The 20,234-nt window shown below is 40.7% G+C and overlaps 1 protein-coding gene across 7 annotated transcripts in view; it reads left to right on the top strand.

Moving 5' to 3' along the window:
* Positions 1 to 20,234, top strand: part of UNC80 (unc-80 homolog, NALCN channel complex subunit) — a 213,847-nt gene that overhangs the window by 151,827 nt on the left and 41,786 nt on the right. For 6 of the 7 annotated variants that reach the window (XM_040228608.1, XM_040228607.1, XM_040228606.1 and 3 more), the window contains exons 40-47: positions 1,479 to 1,568; positions 2,296 to 2,397; positions 4,998 to 5,178; positions 6,310 to 6,578; positions 8,334 to 8,468; positions 12,323 to 12,461; positions 13,783 to 13,879; positions 16,375 to 16,545. In XM_040228608.1, the coding sequence (XP_040084542.1) occupies positions 1,479 to 1,568; positions 2,296 to 2,397; positions 4,998 to 5,178; positions 6,310 to 6,578; positions 8,334 to 8,468; positions 12,323 to 12,461; positions 13,783 to 13,879; positions 16,375 to 16,545 (1,184 nt within the window). Of the gene's footprint in view, positions 1 to 1,478; positions 1,569 to 2,295; positions 2,398 to 4,997; positions 5,179 to 6,309; positions 6,579 to 8,333; positions 8,469 to 12,322; positions 12,462 to 13,782; positions 13,880 to 16,374; positions 16,546 to 19,999; positions 20,093 to 20,234 lie in introns of all 7 variants that reach the window. The other variant, XM_040228610.1, reaches the window with a different exon arrangement.

The raw sequence follows: 20,234 nt of genomic DNA, 5'->3' as shown, positions 1-20,234 counted from the left end.
CACATTTTGGCACTGAGTTACTGATACACAGTCTTGACTTGCCACTGACAGAAATGATTAGAGAGGCAGAAGATATATATATATATATACATTAGGTGAATCAAGAAAGTATTTTTAATGGTTATGGCAATTGTGTACCTCAAGGGAAATGCAATCCATAGCTACTCATGCCCGGAAGGTTTTAAAGGAAAAGTAATAACTATACTAGTACAGTGATTCCTCTTTTATCTGAAGTCCTAACTGTTGGCCGAGACATAAGTAGAAAAGACCTCTGAGAAAACCAGCTTGCGAAACCTATGTATCTGATTTCAGTAGAAAAGGTTGTTAGGTCTCCTCCAAGTCTCACCCATTCATCCCCAGAGAATCTCTCAGGCCCAGGGAAACAAACTTCAACATCCAGTTTCCCTAGGCAGTGAGTTCAAACCCAGGCTCCACCACCACCAGTGTCCCCTAAATAAATCAAATGGCAGGCTCTCTCTAGTCTCAGTTTCTTTTTCAGCAGTGCTCGATATTAGTGCAGGTTATACAAGTTTTCTCCCTGGGATGGGAAGATATCCTGGAGGAGGGCATGACAAGTATTCCAGTATTCTTGCCTGGAGAATCCCGTGGACAGAGAAGCCTGGTGAGCTACAGTCCATAGGGTTGCAAAGAGTCAGACACGACTGAAGAAACTTAGCATACCTACACACACACACACACGCAAGTTCTCTACATGGGAAGCCTTGAATGTAGAATATAGTAGATAAGTGCTCAATCATTGTAATTCATAATACTCTTAATGCTGCTACTAAACCTGCTTTCTTCCCAATACTGAGGCCAGTAGATGCCACTGTGTCTCCACAGCTCATCACTCAAGGCTGTACTATAATTGGACCTCGTTTAGCACCATGAGAGCAGAGCAGATAGTATGTATGTTAGTAGCTCGGTCATGTCTAACTCTTTGTGACCCCATGGACTTTAGCCCACCAGGCTCCTCTGTCAATGGATTCTCCAGGCAAGAATACAGGTGTGGGTTGCCAGTTTCTTCTCCAAAATTAAGGTATAGTTGATGTATAATATTATATAAACTTCAGGTGTACAGCCTAGTGATTCACAATTTTTAAAGGTCATATTCCATTTATAATTATTATAAAATACATTCTGCGTTGCACACTATGTCCTTGTGGTTTATTTATTATATATTAATAAATATAGCATGTACCTCTTAACCCCTCCCTCTGTCTTGCAAGATCATACACAGTCTTTATGCTATCATTTTTTAGATGGCTATGTGCCTGTATATATTCATATATATCTGTGTATAATATATATACATATATGCACACATATAATATATACAATGTAAGATATAAATACACATATATATTCCTTATAAGAAATTACCTTGTTTTTATGGCAGTTTTGTCTTTCATCTTACTGTTTGGCTCATAATATGATCTCAGTAAATGTTTTTTTAAGATTTGTTGTTGTTATTCTAGGAGTGTCTGGAATTTTTTAATATCCCGGAGTCGCAGTCAACACATTACTTTCTCATGGATAAACGATGGAACCTTATCCATTACAATAAGGTAAGACTGTGCAGTGATGGTGCTCATGGAGAGCTGTGTCAAAAGCCTGTTATGCCTTTCCTGAGGGCAGCTTCCCTCAGGGGTGTGTCACTGTTTAACGGTGGGGAGTATGGCTCTTGGATCACACTGTCTTACTGTCAACATAGGTTTGGACTGGCCACTTGACCTTTATACCCTTCAGTTTGCTTGGCTGTAAAGTGAAGGTGATGATGGTGTCTACTTTAGGGTTGTTGTAATAACTGAAGAAAGATAAGTCAACTAAGGTATTTTGTCACTCATGATTATTACATCTAAGTGAAAGTTAAGTTCCCATATTGTAAGGACATATATCTATTTGGAATGTTAACATTGTTCTTGTTGCACTATATTAAGCATGATCATGGAAACCTGATCTAATGAGCAAAAGGAAGCCTCAAGACCACTGACAGCGCTTTACAGTGATTTTCTTCCTCTTCTAGAATGTGCTTTAGTAAATTGCCTCTGGCTCCCTTGCTCCTGACAGGGCACTTGGGATTGGGAAAGTGTATTTGGCTTGGGGAGTTTGAAGCTTTCCTGAGAAGGGGATTTACTCCTGGGATTTTGTAGAATTTGGCCCGGGGGTGAAATAGTAAGAATGTAAACCATTAGAATACATAACTTATGTTTGTCTGCCCTGGGGAATGAGAAAATGAGAATCAGAGTTTAGTCGTTTGAACTCTGTTTTTGTCTTTGTGTAACCCCACCACAGACCTACGTTCGAGATATTTACCCTTTCAGGAGATCCGTGTCTCCACAGCTGAACCTCGTACACATGCATCCAGAGAAAGGACAGGAGCTCATTCAGAAACAGGTGCCTGACCACCACAGTTTTATGCTATTATTGTGTCATGTTACCAGGGTAGACGATCTGTAAATGGTTGCTGGCCCTGACATCCTGTGGTTCTGTTAATGATCTCTAGAGAGAGAAAGATGAGTTCTTGATCGACAGACAGTTCCCCCCAAATCGTGTATTTTTTAAGTTTTGCAAACTGGATCATAATGTAAAGGTATTAAATACTCACTTGGAGTAGTACTTTGATGAATCATTGGGGTATAAATAATAGAAGTTTTCTCTTTTATTTACCTACTAGTTTCTAAGTATGGATTTTCATTCCAGATTGGGAATACATATAATGTAGGACGGAGGAGCCTGGTAGGCTGCAGTCCATGGGGTCGCTGAGAGTTGGACACAACTCAGTGACTTCACTTTCACTTTTCACTTTCATGCATTGGAGAAGGAAATGGCAACCCACTCCAGTGTTCTTGCCTGGAGAATCCCAGGGACGGCGGAGCCTGGTGGGCTTCCGTCTATGGGGTCGCACAGAGTTGGACACAACTGAAGCAACTTAGCAGCAGCAGCAGCAGCTATAAGAAGGTTGTCTCAGAAATTTCTGCTAGCTGGAAAAAAATAAAAGGGATCAATGGATAATGCATGCCTGCATGCTAGGTTGCTTCAGTCATGTCTGACTCTTTGCAACCCCATGGAGTAGGCTGCCTGGCTCCTCTGTCCATGGGATTCTCTAGGCAAGAATACTGCGGTGGATTGCCATGCCCTCCTCTCAATGGATGGTAGCATACCTGAAAAAGGCACTGAACCAAGGTTCAGAGATCTGGACTCAGTCCTAGCTCTGCCTCTGACCAGTGATCTGACCTTTGGTATGTTGCTAACTTCTCTTAAACTAGGAGGAGATAAAATCAACCTGCTGTACTTAGATTGAAGAGCAGAATAACATTCACACATCTCATCACAAATCAGACTGAACTTAAGAAAATTCACTGTTTTGCATGTGAAATATAGCTGTAGCCCACAGTTCTGATGATGCAATTTTAATGTGGTCTATGTGTTACATTCATTTATTTTTAATAAAATGTCAGAACAAAGGGCTTCCCTCATAGCTCAGTTGGTAAAGAATCTGCCTGCAATGCAGGGGACCTGGGTTCAATTCCTGGATTGGGAAGATCCTGTGGGGAAGGAAATGGCAACCCACTCCAGTATTCTCACCTATAGAATCCCATGGACAGAGGAGCCTGGCAGGCTACAATCCATGGGATACCAAGAGTTGGACATGACTTAACGACTAAACCACCACCACCACAGGTTACATTCATTTATTTTTAATAAAATGTCAAAACAAAAAGCTTTTATGTTCTCAATTTTTCTGCACACAGCAAGAATGCCAATTTGGCATCAAAGTATTCAAAGATATCTTCATGAGATGGCATAGAATTCAACCAGTTAAGTCATTTAAAACATAGTTAATATTAACTACCTAAATTGCATTGAAAAGAAAGAAAATAGTAAATGTGTTACAAAGTATGAGGTGTTGGGAGAAAAGAACTTAAATATTTAATTTCTCAAGCAATACCCACCCCCAAATTATACCAGCCTATGATTTTGGCAGCAAAATAATGAAAGCCATAGTCAATAACAGCTCTTCATGAGCGAGGTTTTTAAAAAATAATGTTTAAGAACATGTTTTAAAAGAAGAGCATAGGGACTTCCCTGGCTCTTCCATGGTTAACACTTCACCTTCCAGTGCAGGGCGTGCGGGTCTGATCCACAGCTGGGGAGCTAAAATCCCACGTGCCTCACGGCCAAAACAAGCCACGTAAAACAGAAGCAATACTGTAACACATTCAATAAGACTTTAAAAATGGTCCCCACGCACAGAAAAGCATCTTTAGTAAAAAGAGCGTAAAGCAAGACTCTTACTCTATGTAAACTCCAGCTTGTGATCTTAAGACTTCGAAGTTCCTCAGGGAGATAGTAACATGCAGACTGTGGTTCTGGCTCCAGTCAAGCCGCTGGTCAGCTTCCTAATCACACCCTCCTGCCCTCTGACCAGGAACAGAAAAGTTACTTGGAAAAGGAACATGAGCCCCACATTCATGCCGTCTAAACTCAGGGCTAAAGGGCCACCAATCTAGGCTCCATTAGCTCTTGTCCCAAAAGAGGTTTTTCCTGGATCCCATTTCAGTCTTTAAGAGGCAAACCCAGAGCTGACAGGAAACAGCTTAAGGCCTCATTGGAAATGAGGGAAGCAAGTGGAATTGACTGGCTCCTGTTGGAGAAGGCTTTCCATCTTATGACATCCACACAAATGGGCTCTATTTAATACTGAGCTGTTCTTGACAATGCTTGCCTTGTGCTCCTTCTCCAGCCTGGCATGAGAAACCCTTCCTTCTGTAGAGCAGACAGATGCAGGAAGTGCCAGTCAATTAACTATTGTTTGCTCTTTCTGCATGGTAAAGAAAAGAAAATTCTTTCTCCTTCCTTCCACTTCCCCCACCCCTTTATTTTCACTTAGCCCGGTTTGCCAGTAGAGATTTTACTTTAATTTCTTCAGTTGTGGTGATTCTGGGGTTGCCCAATTCTGCTTTTCATCTGCTTCTGCCCTTGCCTGCTGCTAGGTGTTCACTCGGAAGCTGGAGGAAGTGGGGCGGGTTTTGTTTCTCATCTCCCTCACCCAGAAGATCCCCACAGCCCACAAGCAGTCCCACGTCTCCATGCTCCAGGAAGACCTCCTCCGACTGCCCTCGTTCCCTCGAAGTGCTATTGATGCAGAGTTTTCACTCTTCAGTGATCCTCAAGGTATCAAGAAAGAAGCCTTTCCTCTCTTGGGCATCTTCTCATGGCCTAGTTTTGTCCTCAGCTGGAGATCATCTCCATCTTAATCAGTAGACAGTTCTCTGAATCAGTGGCGCTCAGTCTTGAATGGGCATCAGAATCACTGGAGGACTGGAGGACTTGATAAAACACAGATTGCTGCATCCCACCCTCCAGTCCCCAGCTTCTGACTCAGTAGTTCTGGAATGGGGCTCGGGAACTTGTATTTCTAACAAGTTCCAAGGCAAGATTGATGCTGCCATTTCAAGACCCAAACTCTGAGGCCACTGCTCTGAGCTAATCATAAGCTATTGAAGAAAGTAGTAGGATGTTATTAGGGAGTACTTGACTAAGTGAAGGACAAGAATTTCTGTGAAGTTCAGAGGAGGCAAAATGAATCTACAGTGAGAGAAATCAGAGCAGTAGGTGCCTATTGGCGGGGGTGGGGTGGGCAGGGGGCGGGGAGAATGGATTTCCCAGAAAGGGATTTGAAGGAATTTTCTCAGATGATAAAAATGGTTCATATATTGATTGGACTGTTGGTCACAAGTGGGTATTTTTATCAAAATTCATTGAACTCTACGTTTAATGATCTGCGTGTTTTACTCTATGTAAATTACCTGAATTGAAAGAGAAAAATGGAGAGAGAAAGGGAGAGTGAGACGGAGAAATAGAAAAAGATCCATTCTGAAACCACATCCAGTTATTCATTTGGGACAATTTACTTAAATCAGCAGCTTTGTGTCTTCATCCAGATGCTCGGAGTGATGGTACACAAGCTCTAGTCCAACCAGAAGTTAAAAGACCAAGAACTAGTTCCAGCCCTGCCATTTTCTTTCTGAAATAATTTTTTCCTCAAAGCCACAGCTTATACAACAGCAACACACCAGACTTGCCGGCCCTGTCTTGCCCACTGAGTTGAATCAAAGGGGTGACTGAAAAGTCCTGGGAAGACTTGAAAGTGTTCCTGAAATGCAGGCAACACTGTGCCTGTTGGCAGTAGGTTCTCACATCCCCAAGTTGGAAACAGCAGGGCCCTAGGGTTGGACTGCCCTCCATGCTGACATAGGGGTTGGTGTGGGGCTAAACCTGCCTCTGTGTCTTCATGTCTCACAGCTGGAAAGGAACTCTTTGGCCTTGACACTCTTCAGAAAAGCTTGTGGATCCAGCTCCTGGAGGAGATGTTCCTGGGCATGCCTAGTGAGTTCCCCTGGGGAGATGAAATCATGCTTTTCCTCAACGTTTTTAATGGGGCTCTGATCCTGCACCCAGAAGACAGTGCCCTGCTCAGGCAGTACGCAGCCACCGTCATCAACAGTGCTGTGCACTTCAATCACCTCTTCTCCCTCAGTGGCTACCAGTGGATTCTGCCTACCATGCTGCAGGTACGTGAGCCTCCTCCCCTGCCCATCTACAAGGTCAACAAGATCTCTGCTGAGACTTTAGCTGATTGAATTATCTGTTTTCGTGACCTCAGAAGGCACCAAATGAAACCCCCACAAAGATTTACCAAAGGTCACAGTATTCCATTCTATCCCGAGATTTCCCAGATCTGAGCCACGGTTCCCTGTTTCTTCTGGGCCAGTGGTTCTCAAAGTGTAATCTCTGGACCAGCAGCATCAGCATCATTTGGGAATTTATTCAAAACGCACATTCTTGGGCCCCATCCTAGACCTACTTCATCAGAAACTCTGGAGTCACAGCCCAGGAATCTGTGTTTTTACAAAACCTCTGGCTGGTTCTGATGCCCTCAGAAGTTTGAGAACCATTATTCAAATGTGAGGCAAGTGTTCAATTGCTGTTTCTCCCAAGAGATTTTTCAACCTCTCTCTGAAAAGAGATTTTCAAAATTGCCGTTAAATTTGGTATAATGAGGTGGTTGGAGGAGATGAATGTAGCAGGAACAGTTTTTACTTAATCATGTTTTCACTTAATTAATGTGTATGTGGCCACATTGAGGAGTACTGAATAAAGTTCAGAAAGGGCCTGGGGGCTCATCCTAGTTCTCTATTTTTATGGAAATTTTAATAAATCATGGAAGAAGTAATATATGCTTATGTAAAGTGGAGTTTGCTCAACCTACAGGGGCAAGAAATTGACTTTTAATATCATCAGGGCTCTCTGTCCTTTTTTTAAATAGTTGGAATTTTATCTATTACCTATTATTATAGCTTATTAAATAATTATCAAAAATAATAAATGTTCATTATAAAATTCAAAAGAAGAAAATTTAGATAAGAAAATAAAGATCATCTATAATCCTCCTTCCTAGATAATCATTGTTTGCACATCTTGAAAATCCTGGTGCTCTCTCTCCTACTTTTCTTAAAATAGAAGTTGGATCATACCATATGTTCAAGTTTTTGCCTACCTTTTTTTTTAATGTGACACTAAGAATGTTGTGGGCATTTTCCCTGTAGCTACATTTAGCACTATATAGCATCTTTTAATGGAGAAGGAAATGGCACCCCACTCCAGTACTCTTGCCTGGAAAATCACATGGGTGGAGGAGCCTAGTAGGCTGCAGTCCATGGGGTCGCTCAGAGTCAGACACGACTGAGTGACTTCACTTTCACTTCTCATTTTCATGCATTGGAGAAGGAAATGGCAACCCACTCCAGTGTTCTTGCCTGGAGAATCCCAGGGACGGGGGAGGCTGGTGGGCTTCCGCCTATGGGGTCACACAGAGTCGGACAAAACGGAAGCGACTTAGCAGCAGCAGCAGCAACAGCAGCATCTTTTAAAAAATAGTTGCATAGTACTCTGTTGTATGCATATAAATAATTCACTTAATCCCAATTTATGAATAATTTAGGTTGTTTCAAATTTTCTACTATTTTAATGCCTTAATGCCTTGCAGCAGGCATTCCTGTATATATATCTTTGTATATTTAATTGTTTTCTTATGACAAATTACTAGGCATAAACTTCCTGGGGAAATAGTATATTTTATTTTTTGCATTTTTAATGTATATTTCTAGATTTCTTTGAAAAAGGTATATACCACTTTACACTCCCCTCTATCAGTTTATGAAATTAGTCATTTCCCTCCATGCTTCCCATGGCTATGAGCTTGTGAAGCAAACACAACTCTAGTAAGCTGTTAAGGCCTTTTCTGAATATGTGATATTTTCCCACAGGTGTACTCTGACTATGAAAGCAATCCTCAGTTGCGTCAAGCCATTGAATTTGCCTGCCACCAGTTCTACATTCTACACCGTAAGCCCTTCGTGCTCCAGCTGTTTGCAAGTGTGGCTCCTCTCCTGGAGTTTCCTGTGAGTAAACTCCGTGGAAATAAATAAAGGACCAACCCAATGAGAAAAACCAAGTTTGTTGATTCAGAACTCACTATAGCGGTGGATTCCTGGGCTCTTTATTACAGGTTGTGGGTCAGAGTTCTGTTTTTATGTATGGCCTGGTCATTGCCCATTTCTGTTATCGGGGTCTCAGCTCTCTTCTTCAACCTATGGAATGCAAATACCCTAAATCATTTCTCTTTCAATAAGAAATTTGTCTTTCTTCAGCATTTCTCTTCAAGCCTCATTTCAGCCCCTAGGATGTAAATAGACCAATTCTCTAATTTTTTTAATTAATAAAAGAATGGAAAATAGAAAATGATAAAAGGAAAAGATTCTCAAACTTATGGTTTCCTAGGGGGGAGGGATGGTTATGGAGTTTAGGATGGATGTGTACATGTTGCTACATTAAAAATGGATAACCAACAAGATCCTACTGTATAGCGCAAGGAACTCTGCTCAATGTTATGAGGCAGCCTGGATGGGAGGGAAGCTTAGGAGGAGAATGGATATGTGAATACATATGGGTGAGTCCCTTGTGCTATCCACCTAAAACTATCACAGCATTGCTAATCAGCTATACTCCAATAAAATAGTTTAAAAAAAAAAAAAGGAAGAGTTCCTGATTCTCATTTCTATCACTGTTCAACACTTACCCTGTTTTATTTTTATTTTTATGCAGAGTATTTATACTGTATCACATATAATCCATGTATTTGTTTCACTAATATGTATCTCTGCCACACCCCACAGGAGAATTTGAGCTCCATTAAAGTGAGATCTTGATCTGAGTTTTGTTTGCCTTTGCTTGATTTTAGTTGTTGTTTTGTTTGTATGGTTTTTGCTTTTGTTTCTGTTTTGCTATAACCTCAGTGCACAGCATGATGCCTGACATACAGTAGGAATTTAATGAGGATTTGTTGTTCTTTAATGAATGAATCAAAGCCATTTTACAGAGATGGCAAGTATCTACTCTGGAGATATTTCAATAGATTATCAAATAAGAACCACGAAATTCCCAGGGTTTTCAAAATAAGCTTCTGTTTCTCAAACATCATTATGGAAATTTGGTGGGGAATGCTGAGTCCTACTATCAAAGACAAGAGGAAACACTGGCATAAACTGTTCTGGCAGTTCACATTTCTCTATTTTCAAGAGTTTCCATAAAGATCTCTTTTGTACTGGATTAGCTTTTCCTTTTGATGCTCTTAAACTGTGGTGTTGGAGAAGATTCTTGAGAGTTCCTTGGATTGCAAGGAGATCCAACCAGTCCATCCTAAATCAACCCTGAATATTCATTGGAAGGATTGATGCTGAAGCTGAGAGTCCAATACTTTGACCACCTGATTCAAAGAACTGACTCATTTGAAAAGACTCTGATGCTGGGAAAGATTGAAGGCAAGAGGAGAAGGGGATGACAGAGAATGAGATGGTTGGATGGCATCACCAGCTCAATGGACATGAATTTGAGTAAACTTCAGGAGTTGGTGAAGGAAAGGGAGGCCTGGCGTGCTGCAGTCTATGGGGTCACAAAGAGTCAGACATGACTGAGTGACTGAGCAAAAAGCATTTAGTAGATCCTTTAAAATTAGGCATTCCATTCCAAAATCATAGCGTAGCATGGTTGGATGCAGAATTATGTAAACTGAATACCACCTAGATAGTTGTTATCAGTGGCAGTGTTTTGAAACTTGAATTCCTGATCAAACCATATTAATACTGAGGTAGGAATTAATAAACTAAAATAGCTCTTCTTTAAATTGAAGTATAGCTTATTTACATGTTGTGTTAATTTCTTCTGTATAGCAGAGTGATTCAGTTTTACATAAATATGAATTCTTTTATATATTCTTTTCCATTATGGTTTATCACAGGATACTGCTTATCAGTGGACAGTTAAGTTGTTTCCTTGTTTTGGCTACTATGAATAGTGATGCTATGAACATATGGGTGCATGTGTCTTTTTGAATTAGAATTTTCTCTGGATATATGCCCAGGACTGAGTTTGCTGGGTCATGTAGTAGTTCTGTTTTTAGTTTTCAAATGGTATGGACATAACAGAAGCAGAAGATATTAAGAAGAGGTGGCAAGAATACACAGAAGAACTGTACAAAAAAGATCTTCGTGACCAAGATAATCATGATGGTGTGATCACTTACCTAGAGCCAGACATCCTGGAATGTGAAGTCAAGTGGGCCTTAGAAAGTATCACTATGAACAAAGCTAGTGGAGGTGATGGAATTCCAGTTGAGCTATCTCAAATTATGAAAGATGATGCTGTGAAAGTGCTGCACTCAATATGCCAGCAAATTTGGAAAACTCAGCAGTGGCCACAGGACTGGAAAAGGTCAGTTTTCATTCCAATCCCAAAGAAAGGCAATGCCAAAGAATGCTCAAACTACCACACAATTGTACTCATCTCACATGCTAGTAAAGTAATGCTCAAAATTCTCCAAGCCAGGCTTTAGCAATACGTGAACCATGAACTTCCAGATGTTCAAGCTGGTTTTAGAAAAGGCAGATAAACCAGAGATCAAATTGTCAACATCCGCTGGATCATGGAAAAAGCAAGAGAATTCCAGAAAAATGTCTATTTCTGCTTTATTGACTATGCCAAAGCCTTTGACTGTGTGGATCACAATAAACTATGGAAAATTCTGAAAGAGATGGGAATACCAGACCACCTGACCTGCCTCTTGAGAAACCTATATGCAGGTCAGGAAGCAACAGTTAGAACTGGACATGGAACAACAGACTGGTTCCAAATAGGAAAAGGAGTACGTCAAGGCTGTATATTGTCACTCTGCTTATTTAACTTATATGCAGAGTACATCATGAGAAACGCTGGGCTGGAAGAACCACAAGCTGGAATCAAGATTGCCGGGAGAAATGTCAATAACCTCAGATATGCAGATGACACGACCCTTATGGCAGAAAGTAAAGAGGAACTAAAGAGCCTCTTGATGAAAGTGAAAGAAGAGAGTGGAAAAGTTGGCTTAAAGCTCAACCTTCAGAAAACGAAGCTCATGGCATCTGGTCCCATCACTTCATGGCAAATAGTTGGGGAAACAGTGGAAACAGTGTCAGACTTTATTTTTTGGGGCTCCAAAATCACTGCAGATGGTGATTGCAGCCATGAAATTAAAAGACACTTATTCCTTGGAAGGAAAGTTATGACCAACCTAGATAGTATATTCAAAAGCAGAGACATTACTTTGCCAACAAAGGTCCGCCTAGTCAAGGCTATGGTTTTTCCTGCGGTCATGTATGGATGTGAGAGTTGGACTGTGAAGAAGGCTGAGCGCCAAAGAATTGATGCTTTTGAACTGTGGTGTTGGAGAAGACTCTTGAGAGTCCCTTGGACTGCAAGGAGATCCAACCAGTCCATTCTAAAGGAGATCGGTCCTGGGTGTTCTTTGGAAGGAATGATGCTAAAGCTGAAACTCCAGTACTTTGGCCACCTCATGCGAAGAGTTGACTCACTGGAAAAGACTCTGATGCTGGGAGGGATTGGGGGCAGGAGGAGAAGGGGACCACAGAGGATGAGATGGCTGGATGGTATCACCAACTCGATGGACATGAGTTTGCGTGAACTCCTGGAGTTGGTGATGGACAGGGAGGCCTGGTGTGCTGCGATTCATGGGGTCGCAAAGAGTCGGACACGACTGAGCGACTGAACTGAACTGAAGGAATTTTCATATTGTCTTCCATACTGGCTGCACCAGGTTACATTCCCACTGATCATGTATAAGGGTTCCCTTTTCTCCACACTCTCTCCAGCATTTGTTATTTGTAGACTTTTCAGTGATGGCCCATGACTTTTCTTTACACAGGATGCTGCCAATACTGGATCCAGCAAAGGTGTGTCAGCTCAGTGCCTGTTTGACTTGCTGCAGTCCCTGGAGGGAGAGACCACTGACATCCTGGACATCTTAGAGCTGGTCAAAGCTGAGAAGCCTCTTAAGTCTTTGGGTAAAAGGAAAATTTGCCTTGACATTCTTTTTCTCTTTGTAATATTTTTAGTGACTTTATACTGAATATTTTGAACTAAATGAAAACAGCAACATAAGTGGGGCTTAGTATAAGTTAAATGAATACATTTTCCTATCCCCTGTTTCTTAAATTTCTTATAATTCCTAAAGTGTTAAGGATTCTCTACCAGGAAAACTGGGAGAAATACCAACAACCTCAGACATGCAGATGGCATATGACAGAAAATTAAGAACTAAAGAGCTTCTTGATGAAGGTGGAAGAGAATAGTGCAAAAGCTGGCTTGAAACTCACCATTAAAAAAAACCTAAGAACATGGCATCCAGTCCCGTCACTTCATGGCAAATAGAAGGGGAAAAAGTGAAAACAGTGACAGATTTTATCTTCTTGGGCTCCAGAATCACTGCAGATGGTGACTGCAGCCATGAAATTAAAAGACGCATTCTCCTTGTAAGGAAAGCTATGACAAACCTAGACAGTGTATTAAAAAGCACAGACATTACTTTGCCAACAAAGGTCCATATAGTCAAAGCTATAATTTTTCCAGTAGTCATGTATGAATGTGAGAGCTGGACCATAAAGAAGGCTGAAGTGAAGTGAAGTTGCTCAGTTGTGTCCCACTCTTTGCAACCCCATGGACTGTAGCCCACCAGGCTCCTCCGTCCATGGGCTTCTCCAGGCAAGAATCCTGGAGTGGGTTGCCATTTCCTTCTCCAAAAGAAGGCTGAGCACCAAAGAATTGATGCTTTTGGACTGTGGTGTTGGAGAAGACTCTTGAGAGTCCCTTGGACTGCAAGGAGATCCAAACCAGTCCATTCTAAAGGAAATCAGTCCTGAATATTCATTGGAAGGACTGATGCTGAAGCTGAAACTCCAACACTTTGGCCACCTGATGCGAAGAACTGATTGATTTGAAAAGACCCTGATGCTGGGAAATATTGAGGGCAGGAGGAGAAGGGGAATGACAGAGGATGAAATGGTGGAATGACATCACCAACTCGATGGACATGAGTTTGAGCAAACTTTCGGAGTTGGTGATGGACCGGGAAGCCTGCTGTTCTGTTAGATGAGAATTTTTTAATTACAAAAAACCCCTTATATTTGTCATATGATTATTCAAAAATAGAATAAAATTTTTAGTCCCTTAAGATGAGGAAATTGAGTGTTCACAGTTTAGGAATAAAGTCTAATAAAGAAATAACCACAAAATATCACTAGAAAGAAAATGTTCGGAGTGATAAGCTCCTCTTTATCCCTGACAGAGTCCACTCTGATTGTGTGCCTTGACCTTCTGTCCCTTTAGACTTCTGCTATGGAAACGAAGACCTGACTTTCTCTATAAGTGAAGCCATTAAGCTCTGTGTTACAGTGGTGGCATATGCTCCTGAATCATTCAGAAGGTAACTGCACGCTTTAATCTGTGCCTTGTAATAAGTAAATATGGCAAGGGAAATAAAGCTGAGTGAATACAAAGGTTATGTTTGTTAATATTAGCCTGTAACATTCTGGCAAGTCCATTTGCAAAACTAAATGTAGGAAACTTGTCATAGCAGAGGTTATGAAAAATACAGTAAATCTTCATCAATTTGAAATCCCCTAGTTTAGAATTTATGCAGCAGCTAAGATGTTTAGGAAATATTATCCTCACATGTAATTGAAATTTGATTTGCTATTAATTTCTCAATAGACATTTAATCTATTTAAGAAAACTCCTTTCAGGGAAAAATAAGAACTTCTATCACACAAAGAGCAGGAAGATAAATCATGCCTATCATTTTCCAAGAGCAGGGAGCCCAGAGGCCTCACATGGAGAGTGTTATTCCGATTCTAGGATGTTGCCTCTGATTTATATATATATATATATATATTTGTGTGTATAAATGATATGTGAAGTGAAAATCAGTTTCATATCTCTATTAAAATAGGTCTTCTAAAAGCAGAGATAATTCAAATGAATCATGGATAGTTCCCTTTTAATATACATGCTTAAAAATAATTAAGTTGCATTTTTCAAAATGTTCCATTAGTCTGACTTAACCAACTCTTTGGCCTTTCCTCCTCCTCCTCCTCAATTATGTAACATTAGGAAACCTCTTCTTTTTAATTTCTCAATGAGATAGTCAATAATTTTTATTTGATATGTACAATTTTTCCGAGTATGATAAAGTACTCTTTAGCTTGTATAGAGTGGTGTACTGGTGAACATTTCGTGACTAGATCTCTGTATCTTTGCCAGTTTACTAATATGTAGTAATTGCTAAATACAAAATACCAGAATGACATCACTGAACATGGTATTGGAAAGAAAAGCATACAGTAGGCTTTCCTTTCTTTTTTTTTTTTTGACCCTACCCTGTGGCATATGGGATCTTAGTTCCCTGACCAGGGATCAAACCCTTGCCCTTTGGCAGTGCTGGACTGCCAGGGAAGTCCCAGTAGGCTTTCTTGACTGCTTATTGTTATTTAGCCTTTTCAACACGTCACTGGCTACATGTATTTCAAATGAAATCTTTTACTCTGTGACTTATAATTTTACTTCCCCAAGTTTGTCTTTTGATTAACAGAGCCCTTCATTTTAATATAGTCCAATGTATCACCTTTTTCCTATTTTTTAGTTCTTCTGTGTCCTCTTATGAAATCTTGGCTAACCCAAGGTTACAAATGTGTCCTCTTACAGGCCAGGTGCTTTATTGTCTTTACATTTACATTTAGGTTAACAAGTCACCTGGAATTAATTTTGGTATGGTGTAAAGTAAGGGTCAAAGTTATTTTTTCTATAGCGATATATAATAGGCAATAGACCCAGCACCATTTACAGAAAAGACTAGACTTTCCCCATCATATTGCAGTGCCATTTTTGTTAAACATCAAATATCTGCAGATTTGTTTTGTATTCCTTATTCTATTTCATGTATCTATTTGTCTATCCTTGAACGAATATTATACTGATCTTACTTATGATAAGCTTAATCATAAGCCTGACATCGATATGTCTTTTTATAGTTGTGAAATTTCCATCTTTGACTATAGGAATGCTATTTGCCTTGAAGTCTGTTTTGTCTACATTATAGTTACATCAGCATTCTTTTGGTGTTTGCTCTTATTGTAATCTTCAACATTTCTGTATACTTGTATTTAACATGTCTCTTAATAGCAAAATACAGCTGAACTTTTTAATGATTCATTCTAGTAAGCAGGCATTTTTCAGACCTGCATCACAATGACTATTTCAGACACGATTCTTGCTATAAAAATGCTTACGCTTTAGGAAGCCAGCCTCCTAAAGAAGAGTTTAATCTCGTCTCAAATTTGTTCCGACTAGAAAATCACTCTTGGCAAATTACTGAATAAAAGTTTTATTGATGATTTTGTGAGGTTCATTTCTCTACATCGACTGAATAGCTCCACTATTACTATTCTATTGGGTTGGCCAAAAAGGAAGAGTTTATAGAGAAGCCCAAACGAACTTTTTGACCAGCTCAATATTATGCTGTCAACCAACTGTATATACGTTAACTCTTATATCCCTTGGACTGTAGCCCACCAGGCTCCTCTGTCTATGGAATTGTCCAGGCAAAATACTGGAGTGGGTTGCCACCTCCTACTCCAGCGGATCTTCCCAACCCAGGGATTGAAACTGTGTCTCTTATGTCTCCTGCATTGGCAGGCAGATTCTTTACCACTAGCGCCACCTGGGAAACCCATTGAGTGCTTAATTAATTCATTAATTAGTGTTAGTCAATATTTCCAGCAGCTTTAATTACTCTTGACATGGGTGGAGTGGGAAGGGGACTCAGATTTTTTTTCATCTCTCTAGAGGCTTCTCATTTCTCCATGCTCCAAAATATTAAATAGGATGTAAAATGTGATTTGGTTTTCTTTCTGTTGATTGAAGTCTTCAGATGCTGATGGTCTTGGAAGCTTTAGTGCCATGTTACCTACAAAAGCTGAAGAGGCAGACATCACAGGTGGAGACGGTACCTGCTGCCCGAGAGGAGATTGCCGCCATGGCTGCTCTTGCAACCTCCCTGCAGGCCCTTTTGTACAGCGTGGAGGTCCTCACCAGGTAATCCCATCGGCAGAAATGTCCACAGCCATAAACAACATGTATCCACCACAAAGAGGGAGAAAAAAAAAGTGATGGCTAAAATCTCTAAAACCCAGTTTTTACCCAAACTTGGGAGTTTTCCAGGTGGCTCAGTGGTAAAGAATCTGCCTGACAAACAGAAGACTTGGGTTTGATCCCTGGGTTGGGAAGATCCCCTGGAGGAGGAAATGGCAACCCACTCCAGTATTCTTGCCTGGGAAATTCCTTGGAAAGAGGAGCCTGGTGGGCAATAGTCCACAGGGTCGCAAAGAGTCAGAGCATGTACCCAAACTCAGCCCTTTATGGCTAAAACTGCAAACATTCCCTGAGTTGTTTGGATAAATAGTGCTAAGTACTCTGAATAATAATAATGATGATAATAATAATTAGTAGTAGTATTGTTATTGCTAAACTCACACTTGCACATAGCTTGCTGAGCTTCTCTGGCAGTTTTAACCCAGTAGTAAACAAATCTTTCATAAAAGGGCTAATTTAGTGAATGTGAAAATGTGATCCACATTTTTATTAGCTCTTATTTTATGAAACATGAAATGTCACCAATTTCAACTAAGTGTTTATATTGTTTTCCTATTTTTAAAGAGTTGGGGTTTTCTTCCTATAATGTCAGAAGCTACGTAACAGACATAAACTACAAAATTTTATTCTAGTGCTTCAGTTGGTAGATTCTCCATTGGACAAGACTCATTATTGCTGAGAGAGGGGACTGAGGGATTTGGGAATAGAAAGGTCAATTGACACCAGGGTTCACCCTAAGCAGAGTTCCAAGAATTTAGTCCTGTCATAAGATTCTTGGGTGCAGAAACAGAAGAACTGGATGACCCTGGGCCCAGGGAAGGGCTGGGCTGATGAGGCCTGGGTGGAGTTTGGGGCAGTAGGGGAGGAGGGATGTCTGTGTACAAAAGATAAGGTGAGTGGGAATGGTAGATGCAGAAAACTACGTAGTGACTGGCTTCCCTTTTCCATTTTCATCTACAATTAGCTGGAAGGAGATGTTCCTCCCCAGGGGTGGAGGTGGGGAAGCCTTCTTTCTGCATTGGTGTCTTTGTTCCTCCATCCCATTTGACCATATCATTAGCCTAAAATTCTATGATTTACTCCCATTAAAGGTACCAACTTCTTCAGCCCCATCTTGCTCAGTCAGTGGGGGGACCCGCTGAAATCTCTCATTCACTTCCAGCAGCAAGTGAGAGGGGGCGTGAGGTTGTCATTCATTAAGTTCAATCCATATTTAGTTGCCAATCTTGCACTACATTGCCAGCCTAGAGAAGAAGAACATAGCCCAAAGTCTTGGGTAGATTATCTGTTGAAATGCCCACATGCATGTAAACTGAGGAAATGGGAAGCTATGAAACAGGGACCTGTGACCAATTGCCTCATCCCATGAGAAATGGTCCCCAGTGCTTTGATGATGGTTTTCTGAAAGTCCAAGGAGAAAGAACATCCCAAGGAAAAATACATGACTTACACTCTTCCTTCTCTACCTACCTGGGTATGTCATGAGTGCCTTCCTGAGACTAGAGGAAAGAGCAGTCAATTTCCCCAAGTGCCACTTGATTCTTGCTTTTCATAAAACCCAATGATGCTTTCTATTCCTTTTTATAAGGATAAGTCAATTAACTTATCCAAAACTGACTTAACCAAACTTGCACAAAGAATTATGGATGGAGCTCTGATATTTAAAATCCCATGGTCTTAAATATTCCCGTGTACTTAATATTCTTTTGATGAAGTGGAAGACTAGCCTCACTGGTTGGTTATAATTATTCACAACTAAACTGGCCTCATTGTTTTTACAGAAAGCAAATATTTAATAAGAAGGATACCATTTCACTTTCACAGTCTTAATTTATGTAGCTCATGAAAAAACAACAACAGTTCTATAGATAGTAACACATAAACAAGTGTATTACAAGTGTATCAGTGTTAGTTTTCCATTGTTGCATAACATGTTACCACGAACTCAGAGGCTTAAGACAGATAATATCACATGGCATGATTCTGTAGGTCAGAAACTTGGGGCAGGCTCAGCTGATTATTCTCCTTAGGGTCTCCCAAGGCCAAAATCAAGATGTCAGTTAGTCTGACCTCTTATTGGAAAGTTCTGGGGGAAAATCCATTTCTAAGCTCATTAAGGTTTTCGGCAGAATCTAGCCGGCAGCTTTGGGTTGGAGGTCCCTTTTCCTTTCTGACCTCAGCCAGGGGCCACTCTCTGCTAAAAGACACTGATTTCCCTTCTCACCCAGAACCTCCAATCCTCCGCCAACAATGGTGCCCTTTGAGTCCTTCTTAGGCTTCAAATCCCTCTGCCCCTAGCAAGAGAAAACTTTCTGCCTTTTAAGTGCTGGCATGTGACTCAGTGTAGCAAATCTGCCTGCCATGCTGGAGACACAGGAAACACAGGTTCAGTTCCTGGGTTAGAAGATCCCTTGGAGGAGAACATGGCAACCCACATCCGTATTTTTGCCTAGAGGATCCCATGGACAGAGGAGCCTGGCGGGCTAGAGTCCATGGGGTTGGAAAGAGTTGGACGTGACTAAGCACGCACGGTAAGATTAGGTCTACGCAGATCATCCCCCTCTTGCCATATAATGTACCAGAACCATGAGAGTACACCAGGCAGGAGGAAGGTCTTGGGGCCAGCTTTAAATTCTGCCCACTATAGCAAAGGCACAGAAAGAGACAGTCTGGTGTTATCATTAAAGGTCCAGTCACCAACCACAACCAGCATATAGAAATTGAGCATAATAAAAGCAAACCTTAAAGAGTTTATATAAGCAATTGCTTTAAAAAGCCTTATCTTCCCTTCCATGTCACAAATGACACAAAGGCAGTTAACCTAAAACTCAGAGAAGATATAAAATAAGAGATGATTCTTTTCTATTTCTTAGCATCAAAATTACTGACTTAAATAGATATTCATTTACTCATGTCCCTGGGTAGTCTTAGGTGTAATTTTCACTGGAAAGGTTCTCCTTCTCTGATAGTTTTGCAGAAAAATAGAGTGGTTGATTATGGAGTAGGTGGCCTAAATGATATGTGCATTCTTTTTTTTTTTTTTCTTACTGTCTAGAATGGCTAGCTTCCTGGTACCTGTGGATTTGAAAAATGAATTCTTAACTTTCACTTCATCAAAACAGACTTATAAGTCTGATTTCATAAATGTCTGGTTTGGAGTCCTAGTTCCTTACTCAGGACCAAGAAACAAAAGACCTTAAATCTCAGTGATAGACCCTTGGGAATTGGTATTCCCTTTTAAGTGCCTCCCAGAACAAAGAGAGCACCGGAGTGTGACAGTAAAGCCCAAAGTCTTTATAAGACTCTAAAACTGACTTAAAACATGTATGAGCTGCAATAACCTGAGGATTTCATAAGTGTCTCCACTTGTGTTGTTTTGTTACTGTCATTGTTGCAGGCCCATGACGGCCCCCCAGATGAGCAGGTGTGACCAAGGTCATAAAGGGGCCACCACAGCCAACCACACCATGTCCTCTGGGGTGAATACCAGGTAATCCCCCGGCCCTATGCTTCTGTGGTCTCTCAATTTCATACAACCTGAATCTCAGCCATTGGGAATGAAAAGAATCCTGAAACTAGTCAATACTGAGGGTGACATTCTCCAAAGAAAAGAAAAGAAGGTGAGAGTTTAG

Source organism: Oryx dammah, unplaced genomic scaffold (assembly GCF_014754425.2).
Source record: "Oryx dammah isolate SB20612 unplaced genomic scaffold, SCBI_Odam_1.1 HiC_scaffold_27, whole genome shotgun sequence".
Classification (NCBI taxonomy): Eukaryota; Metazoa; Chordata; class Mammalia; order Artiodactyla; family Bovidae; genus Oryx; species Oryx dammah.
Note: the sequence above shows the minus strand (reverse complement) of the source record. Positions and strands in the feature narration are given on the sequence as shown.